Here is a 24,574-nt window from a genome sequence, read left to right as displayed (position 1 = left end):
TTTCACTACATTGGAAGTACGATAGAAGTTCAAACTCGGCACGTTAAGACAGATGCCTCCGAAGACGCAGGCTGTTTACCACTGACTTGCCTGTTTGTTACAAACTATACAAAAGCAGATTCATCTCTTCTTACAGCTTATCTGTAAGCATGAAACCTGACTGGCATTAAAACTGAAGGCAGAACACTTTAGAAACAGTTTCTCCGGAAAATGATTATTCATTCATGGTTAGTCATCGAGATTAGTTAACACATGATATATTAGCATACAGCAGTAAAATCCAGGACTTAATTAGCCTACTTACTCAACAACACCACTCCTCCACGCCTTTGTTGACCAATTTTATAATTTAAAACACATTAGCTACATATCCGGATGTGTTTGCTAGAAATGTTAGCCAAATGCACTCAGTAAACCAGCAAACCAGTTTCCTTGAAGTCTTGCTGCCTGGCACCATACTGCAGTCCTGTAATTCATCAGCATTTACATCTCATGCAAGAAATTCTGTGATTCTCTCTCAGATCAATTCCATGCCAATCAGCTTGTTACATGAGCATATTAATGATTTTCTACCCCACAAAGATTTACTAGTACTTCATGGTTTACTTAAACATCAGCATCAGTAAGTTTCACATGGGAAATGACTCAAAACATTTTGAATGCATGATACCCACCTTTAAAAACTGCACTAAAATGTAGAGCCACTTAGTCCTGGAACAGAAAACTGCCATTAACGCTGTCACAACACAGAAAACAGAAATATTCCACACTTCTGCTTTTTCCACACCATTTTGAATCATCTTATCATCCATATGTAGCAATGAATTCCTACAATATATTACAAAAGCTCCTCCTTGCTCTTCACAACAGATCTTCATGGATAATTTTTATCTTTCAATTTTAACAGTTTAATTTGCAAACATCAGCTTCCTCATTTTCTCTAGCCACTAATCCATTCAAAAAATGCTTTTAATTCTAACAAGAGTATGTACATACAAAAGAATACTTTTATGTACAGCAACAGCAGCATTTTTTCTCTTCTTGGTGTGAAAGGGGAGTGGAAGAGACAGAAGAAGAATCTGCAGCTTTTCTTAAAGAGCTCCCTTTATTCACCTTGATTAGAAGATAGGAAAAGAGTAATTTTTCTCATTTACAGTTTTAGAAAACAATCTCTTTCAGAACAAAACATACGCATAATATCAGTCAGCCTTATGTTTAATCTACAGAAAACATGTTTAGATCATGAACACTTAATTCAGGCAGCCATGTACCTTCAGCCCACTGATCATCTTTGCTTAAGAGCATGAGTCAGTCCTTTAAAGAAAGATACTAAGATTCTGAACTTACACTAGGGGCAGCATGAGATCTTCAACATATCCCTTATTTAAAGTCAACAAGTTGTAGAAATACAGGTAAAGCTAATAAAGCCAACTTTTTTTTTTTTTTTTAACAGAATCCTTGTTTTGGAAAATCATAAGCAATTAAGGATAACCCTTTGGGGATTAATTGCTTTCCATGCTGGATATAAAACTGTCTTCTTTTAATCAAGTATTTTCTCCCAAAAGGTTTACTTAACTTGTTTTGTATAACAAGAGGGAAAAAAGTTAATTTAAAATGTTCTGGTAATTTTTTTCTTTAAAGATTCCTCACTTTTCTTTCCCACTCCTGAATGCTAGAGAAGGAAAAAGAAAAAACAAACACCACACAGAACAACTTCTTGCCATCTTCTTGAGAACCTGTCAACATTTGGTAAACTAACAAACACTTAAAAAAACCTCCTGCAACCAACGTATACCAACAGGGACCTGAAATTTAGGAGACAAAACTCCTGAAGACAACCTGCATAAGGCTTGTTGCCTACACAGATTTTTATTTTTTTTTTCACCTCAGTAGTAACCAGGACAGGGGAGCTGGTATTCCTGGGATTCTCACTCAAACTCCTCCATGGATCAACTGGTATGAAGTAAAATGCTGACTAGGAAAAGCTAAACTTTGCAAGGGGCTGGAAAGACTGGACCTAGCTGGTCAAGATGCTACATTTATACTAACAAACAAGAGTCTCATCCCACAATCATCCACAGTTAAATCGCTGTCAGTTTTTTGACTTGTGCCAGTTAGCAGGCTTCCAAACGCTGGTTGAAGTTCGGTCTGGGCTAGGAGCCATTCTCACAGGCAGCCTGCAGGCAGCTGCCCTGCTTTGGAAAGTAGGAGCTTAACCATAAAGAAGTCATTTTGGTCTCATGACTACAGAGCTATCTCTGGCACTGCAACTACTGGAACAGACACAGAAAAAAAAATTTAAAAAAAAAAAAAAAGCATGGCACAGGAGAGGCGGAGACCCTGCATGAAAATGTCAATAAAGCCACATGATTGGAATCCAAAGTGAAACAGGCACACTAAGATGGTTCATTTACAAGTTCGGTCTACCATCTGCTATGTACAAAAAAGTTAAGGCTAAAGAATTTCTGCGCATTAGATCTCGCTCCTGTAACAGTTGTTGTGATGCAATGATCTTTTTCGGAGAAGACTAGAAGTAACAAGACAAGGCAGGTATACAAAACTTTTTATTGACAACAGAACAATAGAGAGGAATGTCACCACTTCCCATTCCTCAGGAATGTCTCCATTTCACAGTCAGTCTGCTAAAAGTATACTTTCATGGTAACAAGCAAGAAGAAGGCATGGAGCTGTCTGTAATCTGAAGAACAATGTTTAATCAGTGCAATGTAAAGGGACTGACAGTGTGCAAGTGTGCAGCAGGCCCTGTCACAACACAAACATGGCAGGCGACTGTATATGCAGAGCCAACAGGCACAGACACGAAGCAGTCAGAAATCTCAAATTATATCTCCATTAATTCCATTTAAGGGCAATACCTGAAGTGCTACTCCATCCGTATTCCATTTCAAAATGGAAAAGTGAATACTTTCTTCCCTCACTCCTTTCACTTCCCCTGTCCTCAAAGATGTTAGTACTTCAACTGAATGGTACTGTGTCAGAGAATGCCTGAGCTTTTATATTTTGCTACCTCATACCAGTTCATGCATGAAATTGAGTTTACTTTCAGAAGCTTACATTGATATAAAGAAGGGGGAAAAAAAGTGCTGCATAAGAATAAGAGGATTTAGTTGTTAATGCTTCCTCGCTGACAAAAATATTTGGTAGTTGAAGACACTCCCTGTAATGTCATTTTTATAAAGTATGTATGCAGTCTACTTAACATTTTCAAGACACTGCATGTCAACCATCTTAACATAATTTCAAATACTCTGAAATTAAATTTGAACTGAGATTCAATCTAAACAACAAAATATCTGAATTTTAGCTTTCACAGTATACACAACTGCCCACTGACTGCAAGATGAAAGCACTCTTCCTCCTTCATAAGTTTCCTCTGCCTGCAGAACTGTACTGGTACTCCTGTGTAGTAGCTTATACATTTGTTAACATTTATTACTTTATTGTGTTTTTCCTTTACTTAGTGGATGTGCCTCTGGATGCGTAGACTGGTTGTTAAAGTGCTTTAAAATAAAACAGAAACTCCAGCAAAAAAAAACCCCCATCCCTCAAAAAACCACAACAGATGTGAGAATTTTATCTGAAGGACTTTGTACAGCATTTACAATGTCAGCATAAAGCATCTGAAACATGAGCATTCCCTGCAGACTGATGCAGTGCAAGCAGTCTCATACATTAGATACTGCAACTCCTCCGGATTCAAGATGCACAATACTTACAAAAACAACCCTAGAAGCACAGACAAATGCTGGTGGCTCTTCCTCTTCTTTTTAGAAACATAATAAAAAAATCTGCATTACTCTTTCATAATTTAAATACATAAGTAATCTCCACTTTTATTACTTCATGACAATGACTTCAAATTTACATTATTAAGTACCATCATAATAGCTCCATGTATAATACAGATATTTGCTGATATCTTGTCAGAAAATAAAAAAAAAAAACCCAAAACAAACCTTTCACTATATAAAAAAAATTATGCTGGAAAGACAAGAACACAGAACAGGGACTTGGTACAGACTATGATTTCAGTTTTATATCAACCACAGTTAACCCAAAATTAACAGATACACAGCGATATTCAAAAGCAGTGCAAATATCTTTGGAGGTTAGAATAAAATTATACTACAAGAACAGAAGACAGAAGAAATTAAAAGGCAAGTACTTCAAGTACAGGAACCAGTCTCTGTGAGGTCCATCTTAGTGTTAGCTGGGAGTTCCTTTTCCCATCTTACTTCTTTCTCTGAAACACATTAGCCAGCATTGCACCTGATGTAGTCAGCTGGCCCATTTTGTTCAAAAACTTGGTCTTTGTATCTTCACTCACGAGGCTCGCTGCAATCGACATTGAGCTAGGAAAGTAAAAAATTTAGTGACATAAGACTAAAAAGAAAAAAAGAACACCATGCTGTTATTTAATAAGCAACTGAATTGCCTTTGAATTTTAGAGGTTTCAAGATCACAAAAGACCAGTCTGTCAAGAAGAATTGAAAAACCATCACAATCAAGCCCAAATACACACTGTTAAATGAATTATCACGCCCTCGCAGTCCTAGTGAAAAGTTGTAAACTATTTTTGTGCACGCTACTTTTTACTACCTTTAGAAGTCACCACATTAGCAGTTGTTAGCTGTTTGGCAGTTGGTCTAGTGACAAATACCTCTGTGAAAGATTGGTTTTACGTTCTCACTGGAAATGTCAATCTTATTTAATAGAAGAATAGTACTGTTTCAGACCAAGGATCTACCTAGCCCAAGTATCCATCTAGCCCAAGTATCCTGCCTCTGACAGTGACCATTAGCAGACATGTAGGAAAGAGTAAAAGCAAGTACAAAACAGTGACCTCTCTCCTTAATTTCCAGCTCTCTTATTTTCAAACTATTTCCACCTGAGCAGAGTATAAAATTGGTGTGGACTGTCAATCTAGTCACTCACAATGAATCTTCACATCACTTGTTCAGCTTGCTTTCAATCTCTTTGTAAACTTCTAGTAGGACTCTGCCCCAGGGTGGGGTTTACAAGGTCTACCCCTCGCTGGGTAAAGAGCTTTCTCCTTCTGGTTGTTGTGAATGTGACTCCTACTACCTTTGCTTGAGTGTTCCTACTTCATACGTACTAGAGAAGACAATGGAGAGTTCACAAATTTCCCACAAACTGGATTAGAAGGAGCAACCCAATCAATGCTGGACCTATGAGATGCTACAACTTTGAACGTGTTAAGAAATTATCCCAATGTTGCAAAATCAACTGTTTTTTTTTTTTTTTAATTTACAACATATCAGTGAGTTCAACTTCAGATATATGTAACTGTTCAGCATAGTAGCAGTAATCTGTCCCAAGACAAGAGTGCAAGAAGGCAAATGATAGCAGGAATATTAATAAATACTCCATACTTCCTGTATTTGTAGTTAAAATGGCAAACATTTTTCAACAGCAGACAGGGCCAATTTTACAAAATGTTACCAGTGAAATTCTCCCTTGTGAGCTCAGCGTGGACTCTTGTGTTTAAAAATTAGACCTAAGATCACAAGATCTGTCTTACTGGCACAGGCCAGCTTCCAAGAATTGACTTTTCAGTCTGCAAGGTAGGTCATAAACAGTTCTGTTAGATACTTTTGCATCAAGGCAGGTCAAGTTGAAGTTAACTTCAAATTGCTTCAATAGAATTTGAATGATTTCTTCAAAGGTAGCAGGGATGCATTCAGTATTTTTTCCCATTTCATACCACAAAAAAAGGTGCTTAACGGTAACAAATTCTGGTTCTTTTTAAACAGACTACTTGGGGAAAAAAAAAAAAAGGAAGCTTCTCACTAAAGTTGTACTGTGGATTTACAGGTAACTTAATTGTATCATAACTGTATCTCCTCAAATGTATCCCCCATCCCTTCTACTTTTTAAGCTGAAGTGACTCCCTGTCTTCTGCATTTCCACAGTGCCTAATGGACCTAGACTCTTGAAGGGGCCTTAGGTATGCCTCACATAGCATACCTAAGAGTACCACAAAGCATACTCCTAGGTATTTTTTTCAGTACATCTATTAATGGAAGAGGTTATCCAAATCAATCATCTCAAGGTAAATATTATTAGTTGGTATTTTCTGAAAGCTCTGTAAAGTTCCTCATTACCTAATATTTAGTGTTTAAGCATCATTTTATTAAAAGTATGATATCTGAATTTTTAGTGAAGTTTAAAATTTTGAAAATTTTTCTCAGGTTGTAGCTCTTTTTAGGCAACATCTGATAAAAATTGACATTTTATTTTAAAAATAATCTTTTTATTCTATTTAGCAGCCAGTGATGAACATATATAGTGTTTTGGAATTATTTATAAACTTTTTATGTGAAATATTTCTTTCAGGCACAATCACACAGCCAGACATCTTTGGCTTGATTAAACATCCACAGTCAACTAGGAATCCCATATTTCCAGCTAATAAAACTTAGCAGGTAAAACTACTACTCCAAGATGGATTTCTTGTGCAATTTCCCTTGATTTCATGATAAAGCAAAGGCATATAAATTATGTAAATAACAGTTTATACTTGCTATCAGCTGGGTAATCACAAGAAGCTATTCCAGCCTATGATGTATTCTAGAGTTGTGTGTCACAAGGGAAAATGATTTGGGAAATATAGTATGTTCCAAGCATTAGCAACATTAAGAAAAAAAAAATTGCTCACTTCAGAAAAGAAAGCCTAGCAACTCGTGACAAACCTGTAGTTGTTTTAAGCAAACTGTGCTGCCATTCTAATGATCCTGAATAAGCTTGAGGAAAACCAGGAAATGTTCAATGGACTTTCAAAACAGCTTTGGGGGATATCAGCCATCTGATGTTAAAAATTAAAAATTAAGAACTGGAGTGTCTAGAAGTTCATGTTTTCTAATATTATGTTACTGTAAACAGAAGGATAATCCACAGCACTCAACATACTTAAGAGTTTAAATATGCCTCAAAAGTACTTCTATTACTATACGAATTGAACATTTAAACATAATAATAAAAGCAATACGAAATCAAATAATATGAGTCTCATGTCTTTAAAAAGTAATCAGAGAACCCAACAAGGCAATAATATATCTTGTTTGAAACAAGCAGTCCCGTAGAAAAGTCCTTGCATGTACTCGTTATTTAAAAACCAAACCAAAAAACAGCCCACAAACAAAAATAATGTGTAAACATCAAATTTTTGACCAGCGTCTAGATGAATTACATGCTACCTGTTTTATGGGAAAGCTTTAGGCCAAAACAAACCTTCATGCTGGACATTTTATAAAAATCAGTTTGTAATGTAAGTTGTTACCCATGATTGAAATACCTTGTTAATTGCTGAAGAAAATGTTTACCAAAAGTGGCTATCCAATATTTAGAAAGACAAAGTTTAATCTTTTTTTAAAAACTATTTCTGTGACCCCTTATTATTTGACCAACCTTTTCTAACAGTGAGGGGCAAAGATAAGATAACCAACAGCATCTTACAGTTGCTTTTGCATCCAGTTTTATTTTTGTGCATGCATTCTGATGTTGTTAACAAAAATCAGTAATTTATCTCCTAGCTGCATTTAAATCCTTTGTCAAATATATATTTAACACTGAAATTAGGAACTGAAATTCACAACAGCTTAGCAAGAAAAAGGAGATATTCACGTATATGAAAAGGTCATTTCTTCAGTGGTAAAATATTTCGTGTTAGTTTTGTACGGTAGAAGATTGCAACAATAGCCTGATTTTGAATAAGAAAGGGGAAGGCTAATTAAAGAATGAAGTGACGCATTGTGAAGACTTATCCTTTTCAAATCTAAGTTTTCAGCAGCTGCATTCTAAAAGAAAATACACTGGATGTTGCATCATGTTTGCATTTATCTGTTTCTGCAATGGCTTAATAGGACTAACTGTGATTTCAAAATATTTCTGTAACAGGGATTTTAATTCAGACCCCTTAGATTTAGGTTAACATGTCTGCACTGATACAAGCTAAAGCAAGGTAAGTCTCAACCCTACATGAAATAGAAGTTGATCACTCAAACTCTAGCCATGCAGAGACCGGCTTTGATGAACTAAACAGGTTAAAACATTTGAGAGAGGTAAAAGCACACATTTAAAAAAAAAAAAATTAAAAATCCTGTCCAACTGAAGAGAACCACTTGAGAATTAGGAGGAGCTCAGCCAAGGAATTTTGTTTCATAACCTTAGGTTTCACAGTTCAGTTAATAGAGGTAAGATAATAAAAACCCTTCAGGTTAAGGTTAATGGTGTTCTTTAAAGAGACCAGTTTGAAAGTGCGTACACTTGCTGCATTCTGGGAGAGAAAAAAATTTCTTTCACAGTATGTTTGCCTGAGAAGGAATCAATTTCATCTTTTCTAATGATCTCTCCTAAAAGGCTGTCAAGAAGTTGCTCAAGAAGCAATAAATTAATTTACTTCCAGAAAAACATTTATCAGGCATAAAAGTCTTATCTATTTAGATACATACACTGCTTTTATTTTTTTCTTTACACAGCCAAAGTCTGAGGTGGTGGCTTTTTTTATTGCACAAAGAATTAAAAAGAAAAAAGAATATTGGTTAGTCTGTAGATAAAAAAGAGAGTCCATAAAACCCAGGCAGGGGAAATATTTGCAAAGTAACAGATGCCCATGTACGCAACTGATTCAAATGAATGAACTTTTTAGTCAAAATATTAAGTCACTGCTTATGCGGAGAGATGTCCTTACACAGGTTGGTTGGTGAGAGTCTGCAGCAATTGCTTAGCATCAGATCTGCAGAGTCTGGCTGTTAATTCTTTCTTATCACAATTACCTATTGGGTATCTACTATGCAAGGTACATAGTACAGGGAAGACCTTGATAAAACTAATGCTTACTTGCAAAAAGTAGGATATGTCTAATGGGGCAATTAGCAAGTTTCTATCTTGCCAAGAATCATTACCGGTAGGTTGTTTTCTGAGGAAATAGCTGGCTTAAGTGCCAACCTTTAATATAGCTGAAGGCAAGCTAAGCGTTCACCATTCTTTAAAAATAAAAAGCAAATGCACAGCTGCTGAAGAATCTGAAGGATACAGGAAGGGGATGGGCATTCAGTGTATGACTACCAGGGGACGGGGATGGGACACACAGGTATGCATGCCAGAAAGCTCCATTTAAGAGAAGGCAGAAAGGATAAGGACAAAAGTACAAAGTTTGAGGAAGTAACAAAGTGAAGCCCTGGGAAAAAACAGCAGCATTAATGAATGCGTTTTTTGGTTCTTGACTGACTGGCTATTTATGTTGCAAGCAAAGAATATGCCTGTGGAATGATTAAGTCAAACAAACCTGTTCTTATTCTGTGAATAACTAATATGTCAAAGAAATATCTGTTTCATCATGAAAATAGCCACTGAACTGGAATGCACTTAGTCAGTACAATCCCTATTTCATCGTACTGCCACAGACAGAACCAACTACCTTATTAGAATAGATACACTATGGATTGTGATTTGTTGCAGAACCTGGATATTTTCAGTCTTAAAATAGTTTCCCTTCAGAAGTCTACAGTTCTTTTCTAGTACACCTTCAAGAGTTGACCTGATGCTCATGTCTCAGATGGATTCAGTTCTTTCTACACTCCATTCACTATCAACTACATCAGTAAACAGGCTAATTACCACTAGTGAAGTCTGAGAGATTTTATTTGGTGCATGAGAGACTGATTCTTTTTCTACACCATGTCTCTTCTGTTCAATTCTTGTACACCTTTCCTATTTCAGTCATTCTCAAACTATCGGTTGCTTCCAGGATTTTGCCTGAGCTCTTTCAAGAAGTAAATTCTATAAATTTCTTACAGGTATGGAAGCATGACATAAACAAGTTTCAGTAACTCTCTTGATTCCCACGGCCATTCCCATGGTATCAGGGCTAAGGACAGATTCTCTTTTTTCAGATACCTACTGTTTCTTCTCAAACTCTTCCTGGCAACACTGCGAAGGATTTATTATGTTATATAGTAATCCATAAGAAGTTACCTGCTGGTATGCTGTTCAAGGCAACAAGCAGGCAAAAGAACACATACACCTCATGATAATGATGCTTAGCTTTCCAAATTTGTGGGTCTGTTCGCTTCTTTTGTCATCAGGAAAGAGCCACATACATATGATACCACTTCTACCAGGAGGCAAATTGATACATACACACCACATGTCTGACGCCTCACTGGAGAGCTGGGTTTACTGTGCATTTGCAGAATGAGTGTTTTACTGCAGTGCAACATAGGTGGCATTTTCCCAAAGCCAACATATTTACTAAACAGTGTTTTCACATGGGCAGGTCAGTTTATACACCAGAGAAACCGTTCTCATGTACACTAGTCACATGCAAGCAAGGACAGCAGCCTGGAGCAGGACATTACCCCGACCAGAACAACTCCTTCAGCCTGCAGGCCACCCCTGTGAAAGAGGGTTGCAAGGTGCGTGCCGCATGCATTGCTCTAAGCACTTAAGCCAAGCACTCCCTGCTTTCTCAGGTTCAGGACAGAATTCAATTACTTCTTTAAATGGATAAAAAGATAAGAACAAAGTAACACGGGAAAACAAGAACAAGAACAAACATACGATAAAAACGTGTTGTCCCGTGTTTGACACTGGAGACAGAAACAACCACAAACTGAATTAAAGATGAAGTTCCTAAAATCTGCTTTCAAATACAGAATATGTCAGGGCAGGATTTCTGGTCACAAGCTTTGGACACCATTATGGAATACACTCTGCAGAACATTACTCTGGAGGCAGAGAAAAAAAAAGAGAAGTGGAAGTCTTACCCCTGCGGTTCTTGGACAGTCTTGTTTTCCACTTTCTGTTCACACTCTTTTATCATGGAGCTTAAAATAACCTAAGACACAGACGGAAGAGACACACATGACATTTTTTCTTTTACATTAACACTTCGTATGAAATCTACTCCACAACTAATTCTGACATTAGCAGAACTGTTTAAAAAGTTTCTCTGCTGTTTTTCAAGTGCACTTAAATTCCAGCTATCTCACAATGCCTTGTGGCTAGCAACAACAAAACCATTCACAATACTTTTAAGGAAGAAAATGTTTTTTAAATAGTTACAGGAATTCAAGACACCCTCCTGCTTCCCTTGGCATTTCAAAATAGAGCTAAAGCAAACTCACTTCTATGACACACCTCCTTATCTTCCTTCTTTCAAACAATACTTTTATTTATTAGCAATTAACTTTACCATACATTCATCTTCCCTCTATTTTCCTTTAGAGAGTTTTCAAGTACTTTTAAAAATTTGTATCTTTACCAACATTATGCATGAAAGAAAAAGCAAGGAAAGAAAAGAAAAAAGTGTGATGGCATCCTGAGACAGCATCTTAATGGAAAGGAAGTGCTAAAGCAAACTCGGTATCATTTCACTGGTGTCGGCCAGGGCTTCTATGAATCAAGGGGTTTTTTCTTTACTTAAGCAATTGCAACGTTAAAGGTTTCCACAGAATATTTAACACTAAAACCACCCCCCCCCCCCTTACATTTCTCCAGCATACCAAAAATAAAGGAACAATTCCCAACAGCAGGCTTTGAAAGAAATCATACAATTCATTGGACAGGTATATAACTCCCTGCCCTGCTCCATGACAGTACTGTTTTAAAACGTTAAGACAAAAGCATTTGAAACACTTAGGCAAAACAGTTGCAATGCAGAGTGTGAAAATATAAACATCTATATATATGTACCCACCGCATAAATGGAAACTTTCTCTGCTCACAGCTCAGGGGAAAGCTAAGCATTTTCTTTGAGACAATCAACTTAAAATCTAAAAGCTGCAAGCAACTAAGTACCAAAACCTGAATATATACAATAAAGGAAAAAATATCTAATTTCAATCCCTAAAATACAGATCAGTCACTAATGGTTACTACCAAATGTAACTATTTTAAAATGTATTTATATACATAAAAAAGATGGTTTCTGTCAAATCCCTGTTAAACAGCTGCAGCACAATATATTCTTTGAAACCATTTATTACCCTGATAAGATGTGGCCCGGTCTGCAGATCTGTGCCACTGTTCACTCTGTTTCTCCAAAAGTATTACTTCAACATTTGAAACAGTTTGGGTAGCAGATGTTATATACCCTTGAATGTCTCAGAAAGCAGCATTCAAACCTGCGTATGAGTCTAAGAGGACTACAACTCTTACTGCTAAATTTGCTGTCCTTCACTTGCATAAAAAATTACGCAAGTACTTAAACTCAAGAGTACAGAGGTACAACAGAAATGCATTCCAAATTCCAGTGAAAAAGCAAGCTTTTCTTTCTGTATCAAAAGAAAACTGAAATTTCTAAGCACAACGGCCATAATTTTTGTTACTTAGCATTTCTACCTGTGCATTGGAGCACTTCTACTGTTTTGTACATCTGTCTGAATCTAGGTGTTCCAAATATCAACAATATGAAGTCTTGATCAAGGAGGAAAATAATTGGCAAGGACCTAGAATCATTTGAATACCAGGATGGAGCCCCCATCCACTGCACAGCTCCTTCCAGGAAGGCTACATAATTCTTGGATAAGTGGAGCAATTGTTCCCTCTTCCCCAAATTAATTTGTCTTGAACTTCAGGGTGAAAAGAGAGGAAAGGTATAAATATAGTCTCATATGGCAATTTTACATTATGGTATTGCACATACTGCTCCCACCTATTCCCTTGGGTTCTCTTTGTTTGGTCATCAGACTGACTATGAAATCACTTAGATCTCCTTTAAGAGAGACATTTTAGACACGTAACTCTGTATTTAGAGACACATAAGAGACAGAACCTGTGCTTAAGTATTATAAACAATACTGTAGATGGACTAAATATTTTTATCAAGTACTGATTATACCTCACTATCATGCAACTCAAAATCCAATTACTCTGAAAAGAAATAAAAGGCAAGTGGTGAAGGGGGAAGAAGGGACTTGACATGGAATTAAAGATGTTGGCAAAGTATGTGAAATGCCTGCACTCTTTATGAGAGGGTCTGGCTTACATGCCCAACTTGCACTTCTGTTCATGCGAATGAAAGGAAAGCGAATATGAGGGATAAGTGGTAAATGCTGCCTGACAGGATCACATGCCAATTCCACAAATGTTACATTTCCAAGATGAATATAAACTGTGTACTGATGTTAGAGCTACAGGAGCTAAGGCTCTGTGAATATGTGTTTTTGTAACTGATATGCCATTTGAATTGTGAATAACACCACAGTGATCAAAATGAGAAAAGGGTTAATTCTGTTTACGCAAATGTATAACTATTCGAATCAGTGAATCACATTTACTTCAGAAAACATAATTTTAAGACAGAAGGCTTGAAAGACAGCCACTAGAACTAACCAAGCCTCAGAGATCTCTATCACGGTGCCTACAAACATCCTGTTGTAGCAAGATGCTGATTAAGCCCCAAATTTCCAATTCTACAGTAAAAGCTGTAGTGAGTTTTCTAACCCACTGGAGCACAAGTAAATATTTTTAAATTTATGTTTCTCTCTGGCAAAAAAAATAAAGCAATTGGCATCATGCCTGAAGCCAATTAATCACAGTGATACAGAATGTGGCAAAGCAGGATTGAGAGCTGTCTTCTCTTATTTATTTTTAATCCTATTTAAGCCCTCAGTTCCTTCTCCAGTCACAAGACTCAAACTCAATCAAATAAGCTCTTTTGTTCTAATTCAGGGCATCTTTGACTATGCCCTTAAACCTTAGAAGTTGCACTAACTACTATACAAAAATGAAGTATTAGTATTTTTATCTGTTATCCCATTAGTGAATATGACAGAACAAAGAAAATTAAACTAAATGCAACTTTTGCTTACTGCAGCTTTCAGATATATTCTTAGACTTCCCAAAACACAACACATCTCCCAGCTCTCTCTGAATACAGAGTATCATTGCCAGATCTCCTCCAGTGCTGCCTGTGGTAAGGAAGTACAATTCTGTTGCCTTTGACTGATGCTCAGGTCACTACTGTCCCTTCTGACTCAGCCTTCTGAAGTCAGATTATTTCCTTTTAGGTCTGAAAGTTCCTCAAATGAATTTACCTCCAGTTCCACATACTGTATATTATAAAAAAAGATAATATACAGAAAATAAAAGAATGAGACTATAGGCTATCAGACTGAAGATATAACTGGAAGAAAGGACTTTGTTACCAAGTACAAGAATGCAGAACTCCTACTGAACACAGTCATCTCAAGTCACTTTTGCAAACAGAAGAAAAAGTAATTGCTTTTCTCAAGTACAAAGTAATCCATGACAGTGCAATATTAACCTTCAAAACCCAGAAGGATGTTCCTTTGTACATTTTGATTAAATCTTTTCCTCCGTCACTTGAAAAGTTCACACTGTCAAGATTTTCCCAAAATGCAACTATACTACATCTCTCGTTCTCAGCTACTGACTTAATATCTATGTGTTTCAATCTCTGTTAGTGTTCATCCTCTTCAAGTATTTACAAAAAAGTGCATAGACAGATGGCCAAGATTTTCAAGTTTCTCAAGTCAGCTTCTCCTGCTAACTCTTCTCTTTTGCTAGTTTCTGTAAGCTCCTTCTATCAGACATCTTTTTAGCTCCTGTCTTGTCCTGTCTGCTTATTATAATCTGCGTTTTACACTTCACAGAATCACAGAATGGTTGAGGTTGGCAGAGACCTCTGGAGGTCATCTGGTCCAACCCCCTGCTCAAGCTGGGCCATCTGGAGACAGTTGTTGTGGACCATATCCAGATGGCTTTTGAGTATCTCCATGGACGGAGACTCCACAAACTCTGTAGGCAAACTGTGCCAGTGCTTCATCACCCTCACAATGAAAAAGTGTTTCCTGATGTTCAGAGGGATCTCCCTGCGTTTCAGTTTGTGCCCGTTGCCTCTGGGCCAGTCCCTGGGCACCACTGAGAAGAGCCTGGCTCCGTCCTCTTTGTACCCTCCCTTTAGGCATTTATACACATTCGTGAGATCCCCCTTGAGTCTTCTCTTCTCCAGGCTGAACAGCCCCAGCTCTCTCAGCCTCTCCTCCTAGGAGCGCTGCTCCAGTCCCTTCATCATCTTCGTGGCCCTTCACTGGACTCTCTGCCGTAGGTCCATGCTTCTGTACTGGGGAGCCCAGAACTGGACAAAGTACTCCAGATATGAAATACATCCCATGTATTTCAGGACTATCCTTTCCTCATCCTTGTCTATCATTTCTCTCCTGAACTGCACCAATTTTCATCTGCATTCAAGGCCAGGTTGGACAGGGCTTTGAGCAACCTGGTCTAGTGGAAGGTGGCCCTGCCCATGGCAGGGGGGTTGGAACGAGATGATCTTTAAGGTCCCTCCCAACCCAAACCATTCTACGATTCTGTGATATTGTGGCCATTGATTTTAGTGTATCCTTGTTTTGATGAGAAAACAGATGGTAAAAACATTTCCTTTTTCTTCAGTCTACAAAGATCTAGGTTTCTACATGCATTTCTGAGAGCTGAATATTTCTCTGCAGAGGTCCTTGGCTTAGAAATAAATTTTAAAAGATTTTACTGCGTTTTAAGTCATGTGACCTATTCCTTATCAAAAACCCCCTAAATGCTATGCTTAAGCTACCACTTAAGCTCTCCTTAACTTTTGTTTTTAAATACCAGTACATTTCAACTTTTGCTGCCACCTGCATCTCATACTCAGTTAGAAAACATAGCTGCTCACCTCATGCTCTGGTGAGAGATGTTCCATGTCAGTTCGTAAACACTTAAGTCCTGGTAGAAAATGATTAACCATTAAATCTTCTGAAATAACTAAAAATCAGGTTGTTAAGGTATTATAAGGATTGTCTTCTGAAATTATACTACTTTTTTTTCTGTCTTCTGATAATGTTATTCAACTGAACATAGAGACAAGCTACAGTAGCAAAACCCAAGAAAACAGAGCAGCATTTGGCACTTCATGACTAATAAAAAGATCTTAAACATATTTAATTCCATATATTTCATACATCCATACATTTCTTTTCACATGTTTTCCTAATTTACTGGTTAAGATCAAGGGCTTTATTTTTTTTTTAGCTTTTTTTTTTTTTTTTTTTTTTTTGAAAGTATCCATCAGTTCCACTGTATTAGGTCTAGCTGAGATGGAGTTAATTTTCCCCATAGCTGCCCTCATAGCACTGTGCTTTGTAGTGGTAGCTAGAAAGGTGTTGATAACACACCAGTTTTTAGTGAGCACACAGCATCAAGGCTGTCTCTCCAACATTCCCCCTCACCGGCAGACTGGGGCTGGGCAAGATCTTGGGACGGGACGTAGCCAGGACAGCTGAACCAAACTGGCCAAAGGGGTATTCCATACCATGTGATGCCTGCTGAGCAATAAAAGCTAAGAGAAAGGAGGAGAAAGGTGAGCATTCGTTATTACAACATTTGTCTTCCAGAGCAACCTCTACGCATACTGAAGCCCTATTTAGCGGGAAGTGGTTGGACATCGCCTGCTGATGGGAAGTAGAGAATAAATCTTTTGTTTTCCTTTGCTTTTGTGTACAGCTTTTGCTTTATTAAACTTCCTTTATCTTGACTCATGAGGTTTTTTCCATCTTATCCCTCCCCAATCCTGCCAAGGAGGGGAATGATAGAGCTGCTTGGTGGGCACCTGGCATCCAGCCAAGGTCAACCCACCACATTCACCTTCTGTGAAAACCTCTTCTTTATACTGAGCAGATCATGTTTTACATCACACATTCAAAGACCAACTGAGTTATTTCTCAAGTATCAATCTTCTCCCCCCACCAGAGAATTAACAGCTAAACTTCCCCTAGAAAAAGGATACAACAACAGGAAAGAGCACTGTAGGCTTCGAACAGGTGGGTAGCGATATCCAGTCTCTTTGAATCCACAGACTGCTGGTTGTTGACCAAGGCTAACTTGTGCAAGTGTGGAATAACAACTGTAAAAGTAAATATTGGAATAAGTATTTGAAATTGCTTTCCGTAGACTTGCTTAGCATTAAAGAGTTGCTAAGTGGCAATCACAGGCATCTGAAGCATCACACATCAGTATGGAATAAGAACTGCAAATAATGGCTTTTGATGGGACTGCCCTTGCAGATTTAACTGATCAACTCAAACTTGAAATAAAACTGTGGTAACGCCATCTAAAATAAAAGGGTACCTCAGAGTGCTTTTGAAATAGTAACAGTTTACAGAAAATATTTTGCAACAGTATTACTTTCCTGCTGCTAAAGCTGTCTAAAATATGCTTCTATTTTATTAATACAGCTGATAAGCTAGTGACAGAGATATGCATGCCATGAGAAATCTTCATTGCCTATAGAGGAAGCCTCTCTAATGAGTTTCGCCTGCTAAACTAGATGCCTGCAGTTGGGATTCATGATAGCTCCTTGTGTTGTTTACAAGTATCTTTAAGACAGTCTAACAATCGACTTTGCTCTTCTATGTGCTTTACATTTCCGGACCATGAAAAAAAAGCCATTTTGTTAATCTCGGATGCACTTACATTTAAGATGTGTGGAATACTTGAAATTTATATGCCAGCAGGGGGTGAAGCAATGGGGGATGGGGGTAGAGGAAGGCATTTGACATGTTAAGTAATTAAAAAAGACAACTTCAAATTTGCTCTGCAGTGAAGTGAACAGTCCCCTCTGGTTCTGAAATCATTCATCACCAGGTGCTGGTTTTCTACATACACGCCAATGTTAGGTAAAGTGAAAATTATATTAGTAAAGTCTTAAATATTGGGACATACCAAACTCTGAAAATAAGAGTTTTCATCAAAATTTTTGTAAAGACAAAAAGAGTCAATATAACCAGCATACTATTAGCTTTGGGACAGAAAGAGGAAGACTGCATCTTCCCACTTATGCAACTTACATTCATCTCTAAATCTGGGCTCAGCATTAGGTCCAACTCTTCCAAATGTTTTTATGATTTCTGTATGTAGAGAATGTTGGTCTTGATATTGAGGGTCCTCCAGGAAAGATGCCAGCTGCATTTTTACTCTTTCCAGAAGCTTAAATATCCCCAGAGAAATAAAAAGTACACAAAAGAATGAAGATGCTAGAAACCGTTATGGTCAGTTCAGAGCATGTCTGTAATCTTCCACGTTTCAGATGATAAACCTCGGACCTCCTGTTAATTTACAATTTTCTTCCGACAGGATGTTCCAAACTCTTCAATGTAGCTCTACATTTTAAAGACTGTTAACAGTGTTTTAATCTGATCTATCTGTAACTATAGACACATGCTTCCATATAGCCTGTCTTTCCTCCTGAAGTATCCTTGGTTTTCATACTCACATTTTTTACCTGCTATTAAATTTTCCCTCTTACTATTAATATCTTTGGATTTTTCCTGTTTAATTAGATCTGAATTCATGTTATTTCTTTTGTAATATATCTCAATTAGTATGCTGAAAAATTTTCTGCAGAAGACAGATGCAAAAGTAAGCATCATAAAAATCAATGGAATTTAAAAGATTTCTTCAACTAAAGGCTAGAAAAACTGAAAATAGAAATATATCTAAGATGACATAAGTATTTAATTTGCATTCACAGTTGTAAAAATAACATTTTCTGATACATTTTGGAAGGCGGTATCACCTCTATAGTCTAAGGCTTATTATAATTAGTGCAACGGATACAGTAATTTTTGTGTGGTAACAAAACAGTATTCTTCCCAAACTGATTATAGGCATGCATTCCAAGCTACAAAATTGTAACTTATCCATCTTCCAAGTACTTGTGAGTCATCACTGACTTCTTACTCACATTTCCTCAAACACATTCTTTTAGAATATGTTGAAATTACAGGAAGAATGCAAACTCTGCAAAAAGCTGCAAGGACTTTAAGAAGAAATTTGATTGCGGAGTTATTATATAAAATAAAATACAGTATTTCTACCGCTTACAGCAGAATCCTAGGTGTCTTTTTTCAGAATTCTGATCTATTACCAAAGTTTCAGAATTTAAAAAACAAGAAGGAATTGCATATCCGCATTACCCTCAAGGATTATTTCAGTTATGTTACTATGATGTCTTTTAATGCCATCTTGGACACCATGGGCTAAACCAGCAGATATGACAGGCACTACAAGAGACTTGTATCCTTCTAAAGTAGTTGGAAGCCAAGCAGGATTCAGTGGATACTAAAGCATCCGAAACAGTACAATGTACTTATGTGGAGATAACTGAATCCCACCATGAGTTTTTGGTTAGCATTTTAAAATAAAGCTATTTTATTTGAAAATGATGGACTTGGATTTCTGAACTGTACTGGAAAATGTTTTAAAAAAAAACATTTTGAGCCTGGGATTTCCCATCTTCTATAGCCCAGGCCTCCTCCTCTATGCATCTGTTTTTCTTTGTTTATGTTTGGTTTGATATGTTTTTATTAGTTAAAATAGCACTGGTTTGTTTCCAAAAAAAAAAACCCCAACCCCCAAAAAAGCCACAAACCATTGCAAAACTGGAAAGCATTCTGGATGAAGATATAACAACGGAAGAAATAATTTAAGCTGCTTCCCCCCCCCCCCTCCAAGTTAATTAAGAAATTACTGGATTTATCAAAAATCACCCACTTCTTATGCCACAAAAACAACAGCCTGACAACAGGTGTCTTACCTCCCTCTGAGTAACAGTTTCCATGATGGTCCCAAAAGCAGGAATTGTTGCAATCCTTACTGAACTACAACAGAAAAATAGAGTCTTTAAGATGTATTAAACATTAAGAATAAAATTAATTAAAAATAAAGCAAAATTAAAAAATTAGTACTTTAAGTTACATTAGTTTCTAGCAATGACAAAACAAAAAAAGCAGACCAGGAAAAAGACAGACAGGATTTACTCAAGGTCTCAATCTGAAACTCACAATTCAGGATCACTGGACAAGGTAACAAGGGCCGGAGCAACCCGCTTGTCAACTAAGGCTTCACTCATGCCTCGAAGAGTCAGCTGTAAACCAGTCAACATGCAATAAAAAACGGTTTGGTAAACTTGAAGAACTGGGTTAGCTGTGACTGAGGATGGGCAGGCAGACTCTTGGGGTTTTTCTTAGTTTAGTTACCCACACAAGACATTAAAACAATTAAGAGACTATTCATGCTCTAGCATTTATTAGTAATAACCTGTTAGTAAGATTAGCAAAGCATCCCTCCTTAGCTTGAAAGAAATATCACATCAGAATGTCCAGGAAATGAAGTACTATGGTTGTCTATCAGAAATTAGATACAGCCAAAACTATTTTGCATTTTGGTAATGCAGATGATATTTAATTTTGCAGTAGTAAAGTTGATAGCATTACAGAACATATTAATATCCAGCTTTCTGCTAGAAATGTTGTAAGCAAATTTCAAAACTGAGAATATGATTAAATATAAAAAAACTCAGAAAAATTAAATGACATTGATTTATGTTTTCTATTTAAAGTTCATTCAGCAACTTTATCCAGTTTAGTTCTAGGTGTTGCAGTAAACCTTTTTATTTCCAAATAAATAAGTGATTTAAAAGTTTAAAAGTTAAACTTTAAATTTAAATTAAACTTAAAAGTTTAATTTGTTTAAAAGTAATTCATTTTTTGTTCAGCTAGAATTAAGAAACAGAACTGATGGTTATTTCTTCCTAAGTATTAAGAGGGATGCCAGGTATATAAGACAGTCAGGAAACTTACATTTCAGGGTCACTGGAGAGAGTAATGAGAGCAGGAACAACTCTCTGAGCTACCAGAGTTTCATGTACCCCCTTCACCAACAGCTGAATGGTCGGAGCAGGGGGGTATCACAGGTGATGCACGGAAAGAGCGAGCACAGTATCATGGGAAGAAGAACGGCACAACCAAGAGAGAGAAAGAAAAAAAACACAAAAAGCAAACCAAAATTAGAAGCTAAGCAAGTACTGCTACACTAGTGCTTTATATATGCAAAGGCATGAAGAAAGCTGAAGTGGTCTGGCAATCAGCGCAAACCTGACAAATTCAACAATATGATGATGTTTTCTCTATTTTCACCTGTTTTAACACTTGAACTCTCAAAAGTTTAACAAACAATTATGTATTATAATTACACATATAACGATGTATAATTAAATATTGAAGTGATGTCAATTTGAGTTTGACAGTTTAATCTAAATGCTGTTCCTAACTCAATGGAATGCTATTTATTACAGTAGGTTGCTGTCACATGCAAAACAGATGTCTTTAGCTAGGCCAAATACACGTAATTTTCCTGCACTGAGTGATACCTTTCAGACCTTTTACCATGTGACAAACTGCACCTTCCCAGATGCCAATAACCCTTCCTCAAAGTCATTCAGGTCTATTTTACATTTAACCGCCATCCAAGCAGTATGTATGTGAAACTTCCCAAGTTTCCCTTGCTGGTCTATGCAGGTAGAAAATGGAGAATCCTTCGATTATCCATGAAATGTATTTCACTAAGTCTTTTTGCAAACAAAAGAAAAGATATATTTGTTGCAATACATCCCAAATCTTAAAACCTGAGATCACACTGAAATTTGTTACCCATACATATGTGGAAATTGTTTGAATAGGTGACTTGACTTTTTTTTTTTTTCCACATATGTAGCTATACATAAGCATACATTTGCTGCATATGTAGCAGATGCCATTTACATTTTTTCTACATATGAAAAACTACTAATTTTCAAAAATGACAAATTTAAACTTTCTCCATATTCAGCAAAACAGGTTGTTTTGTCTGCATTAATAGAAAAGGAAAAGCCTCGACATTTCCATTTAGTATCTCATGTAAGGAAGTCTGCATGTATTTGCTGGTTTTAGGATAAACAAAAAAGTTTATCAGTAGTTTCTGTGAGAACTTTGAAATGTCTTTGTAATATTTAGCTACATCCTAATTACTCAAGTTACATCATGAACACAAATTAAATTCTATGCTTTTCCCCCCAGCAAGTGTAACGAGAACACTTAAGATCCACAAGGCATGGGGAAAGCAGTAGCTGTCAGCATATCACGCAGTACTAAAAGCAGGCAATACTTACACCCTCTAACTAGAGAAGGTTTTACATTCTGCTATTTGTTTGAGCATTCCTGCTTTACCAACTCTGAATTTAAACCAAAGTAAATTGTGAAAGATTGGAAGGAACCTGACTTTCCAGAAGCCTTCTATACAAAGCATCAATTTTTATTAAGCAATAATTGTGTGTGCATGTATGTGCATGCATGCATGAGTGCACACATGCAGTGAATATATTGCACCCTTATAGATAATAACTGGAGAAGGAAGAATGGGGAAAGAATTGCTAAGCTGTGTAAAAATGTATGCATTATTGCTGCAAAGCACCTGGAAGGGGAAGCTGCAAAGGACATAGCTCACTGTTCTACTATTATGATCTTACTCTCACATACAGATTTACCGATTTTCCCATTGATTACAATAGAGAATGCTTACTATTTTTCAACTTTGAACAAACAGGGACTTGAGTTTTCTTTACTAATCTTAATTTTGAGAAAAGCCTAGAGGTAATGTAGTGCTTTGAAAAAAAATGCTTGAGATTTATATAATTAGCAAACAATTTGGAATGATCTCAGCTTCATGACTGTGTGGGCTGCCACACTTCTAACTATGGTAAAGCATGGTAAGCAGCATTGTTCTGTCTCACAGAAAATAAAACATGCTTTATAATTCAGGTGTCATTCTGAAGACAAGAGTTGCTAGCCTTGAACCTAAACAGACCAAGAAAGCTTATAACTCAACTATGCGCTTCATGTTCAAACCAGCAGCAATCAAATCCATTTGCATCATCATTCAAATGGAAAACTACTGACTGAAAACATTCACACAGAAGCAACAGAAACAGCTGGATGGGCAAAGCCATGTAAGGTTACAGTGAGACAGACAACGCAAGTTTTTATCCTGTTTCCATTCCTCTAGATCAATGTGCGATGATTACTTATGCATACTACACCTTAAAAATGGTAGCACAAAGCTTCCTGCCCCCGAAGGAGAGAAGGAGTAGAAGGGTTCCAAATCAATTCTGTGTCCTTCCATTTCTTAACAGTCTGTAAAGGTGTGGTAATGCAGTCTGGCAGGCCCAAATCGCAGCAGTCTCTGTGCTGCTGTAGAGACCGCTGTGCTGCTCAGAGTCTTTACAGTTCTCATATAGCTGCCCTGCAGGTGACATACTCTTTATTTTGCTACCTAATTGCTGGGCTTTGCCATTCAGCAGCCTTTCAGAGGTCAGAAATTCCTTGAATGAAGAAATCTTCCAAAAGTGAAACCAACTATTACCACCTCTTTGCACAGGTGAAATTCCCTGTCAAAGAAGTGGCAATATTATACTATTTTCAAGTGAGAAAAGTGCCTGCAATGAAGTTACCTATGCTTTGGTAAACTGAAGCATACTAGGAAACCAGCAGTCAAATAGCATGCAGGACTGCCTAAAAATACTCAACATGCAGTTGAATTTGAAAAGAAATAGCAACCAAGACAACAGCCTGTTGTAACTGAGATCTTTCAGATGTTTGGCTAATGGTACATAAAAAAAAAGTTTATTATTACGAATATAAATTATAAGCAATGTTCTTGTTAGATTAAAAGGAGAAAAAAAAACCCCCAAACCCAAACAACAACTCAAAAATATTTTAAGGATGACCAAAAATTGCCATCTCCTTTTTAAAGGGAGAAGAAACAAGAAAAAAAAGAAAAAAAGACAAGGTTGGATGTTTTCACCTGAAATCTCAGGATATGTCTTAAAGGGGTTGTTTAGTGCTTTATCTGCAATGACTTGCAAAGTTGCAGTAAAGAACACTAATGTTTAAGTGCTCTTTTTTCTGAGGCAGAGTTGAGATTTGTTTCTGCAAATGGATACAAGGTAGCAGGTGCAGCTAGAGGTCCACTGCAAAGTTATCCAAATTAGTCAAATGTGGAAGAAACAAACAAAAAAAAGGTAATCTCTTTGTTCAGCAAGTGGAGTATGTGCCATAGTTTCTGTATATGCCTTTTTTAATTAACACTTGATAAGACAAAGGCACGATGTGGAAATAAAAGAAAACTTATTAGTTAAATGTAACAGTCTTTACCCTGAACAAATTAATAGATGTTAAGGGAAAGATAAAGTTGTCACTATGTAGCAAGTAAAGTAATTGTAAATTATTTTAATTTTTACAAAAAATACAGAATTGGTTAAATGTATATTTTTACCACCATGTTTTGCACCAACAGAAACTAGTTTGAATTGCAGTGCAAGTGCATTGTATGAGTATACATAAAAAGTATTGAAAACTGGTAACTTGTGAATTAGGCTACTGATGATGTGTTGAATAGCAAAAGCAAATGTTAAAACTCAGAGATGCTTGTTTCTGTTTATCTACAGACCTAAGCAAAACACATTTGACAATATATTTAATTCTGGTTTGAACACAGTTTAGCAATGAAATGCGTTTTTGTAATTGGAAAATGTTTTTCAGCATGCAATAATCAGAATGCAACAATCAAGTCAGCAGCAGATCAAAGAACACACATACATCTTGCAAGAGGCTAATGACAAATTGCTTAATGAAAAATGTGCTGTTGAACAGAGAACAGGTAT

General features: G+C 36.8%; 1 protein-coding gene across 7 annotated transcripts in view; it reads right to left on the bottom strand.

Annotated features, from left to right (window-relative positions):
- Positions 1 to 2,546: 2,546 nt before the first annotated feature.
- The window catches only part of RELCH (RAB11 binding and LisH domain, coiled-coil and HEAT repeat containing), an 85,784-nt gene continuing 63,756 nt past the window's right edge, over positions 2,547 to 24,574 (bottom strand). For 5 of the 7 annotated variants that reach the window (XM_069808944.1, XM_069808947.1, XM_069808945.1 and 2 more), the window contains 7 exons: positions 20,679 to 20,761; positions 19,634 to 19,697; positions 17,886 to 18,024; positions 16,826 to 16,942; positions 15,716 to 15,804; positions 10,809 to 10,879; positions 2,547 to 4,373 (listed from right to left, as the gene is read on the bottom strand). In XM_069808944.1, coding sequence (XP_069665045.1) covers positions 4,253 to 4,373; positions 10,809 to 10,879; positions 15,716 to 15,804; positions 16,826 to 16,942; positions 17,886 to 18,024; positions 19,634 to 19,697; positions 20,679 to 20,761 — 684 coding nt within the window. In that variant the 3' untranslated portion in view covers positions 2,547 to 4,252. Of the gene's footprint in view, positions 4,374 to 10,808; positions 10,880 to 15,715; positions 15,805 to 16,825; positions 16,943 to 17,885; positions 18,025 to 19,633; positions 19,698 to 19,880; positions 19,964 to 20,678; positions 20,762 to 24,574 lie in introns of those variants that run through there. The other 2 variants (XM_069808946.1, XM_069808948.1) reach the window with 2 other exon arrangements.

Source organism: Haliaeetus albicilla, chromosome 21 (genome assembly GCF_947461875.1).
Source record: "Haliaeetus albicilla chromosome 21, bHalAlb1.1, whole genome shotgun sequence".
Taxonomy (NCBI): Eukaryota; Metazoa; Chordata; class Aves; order Accipitriformes; family Accipitridae; genus Haliaeetus; species Haliaeetus albicilla.
The sequence above is the reverse complement of the archived record's forward strand: the minus strand, read 5'-3'. Positions and strand labels throughout refer to the sequence as shown.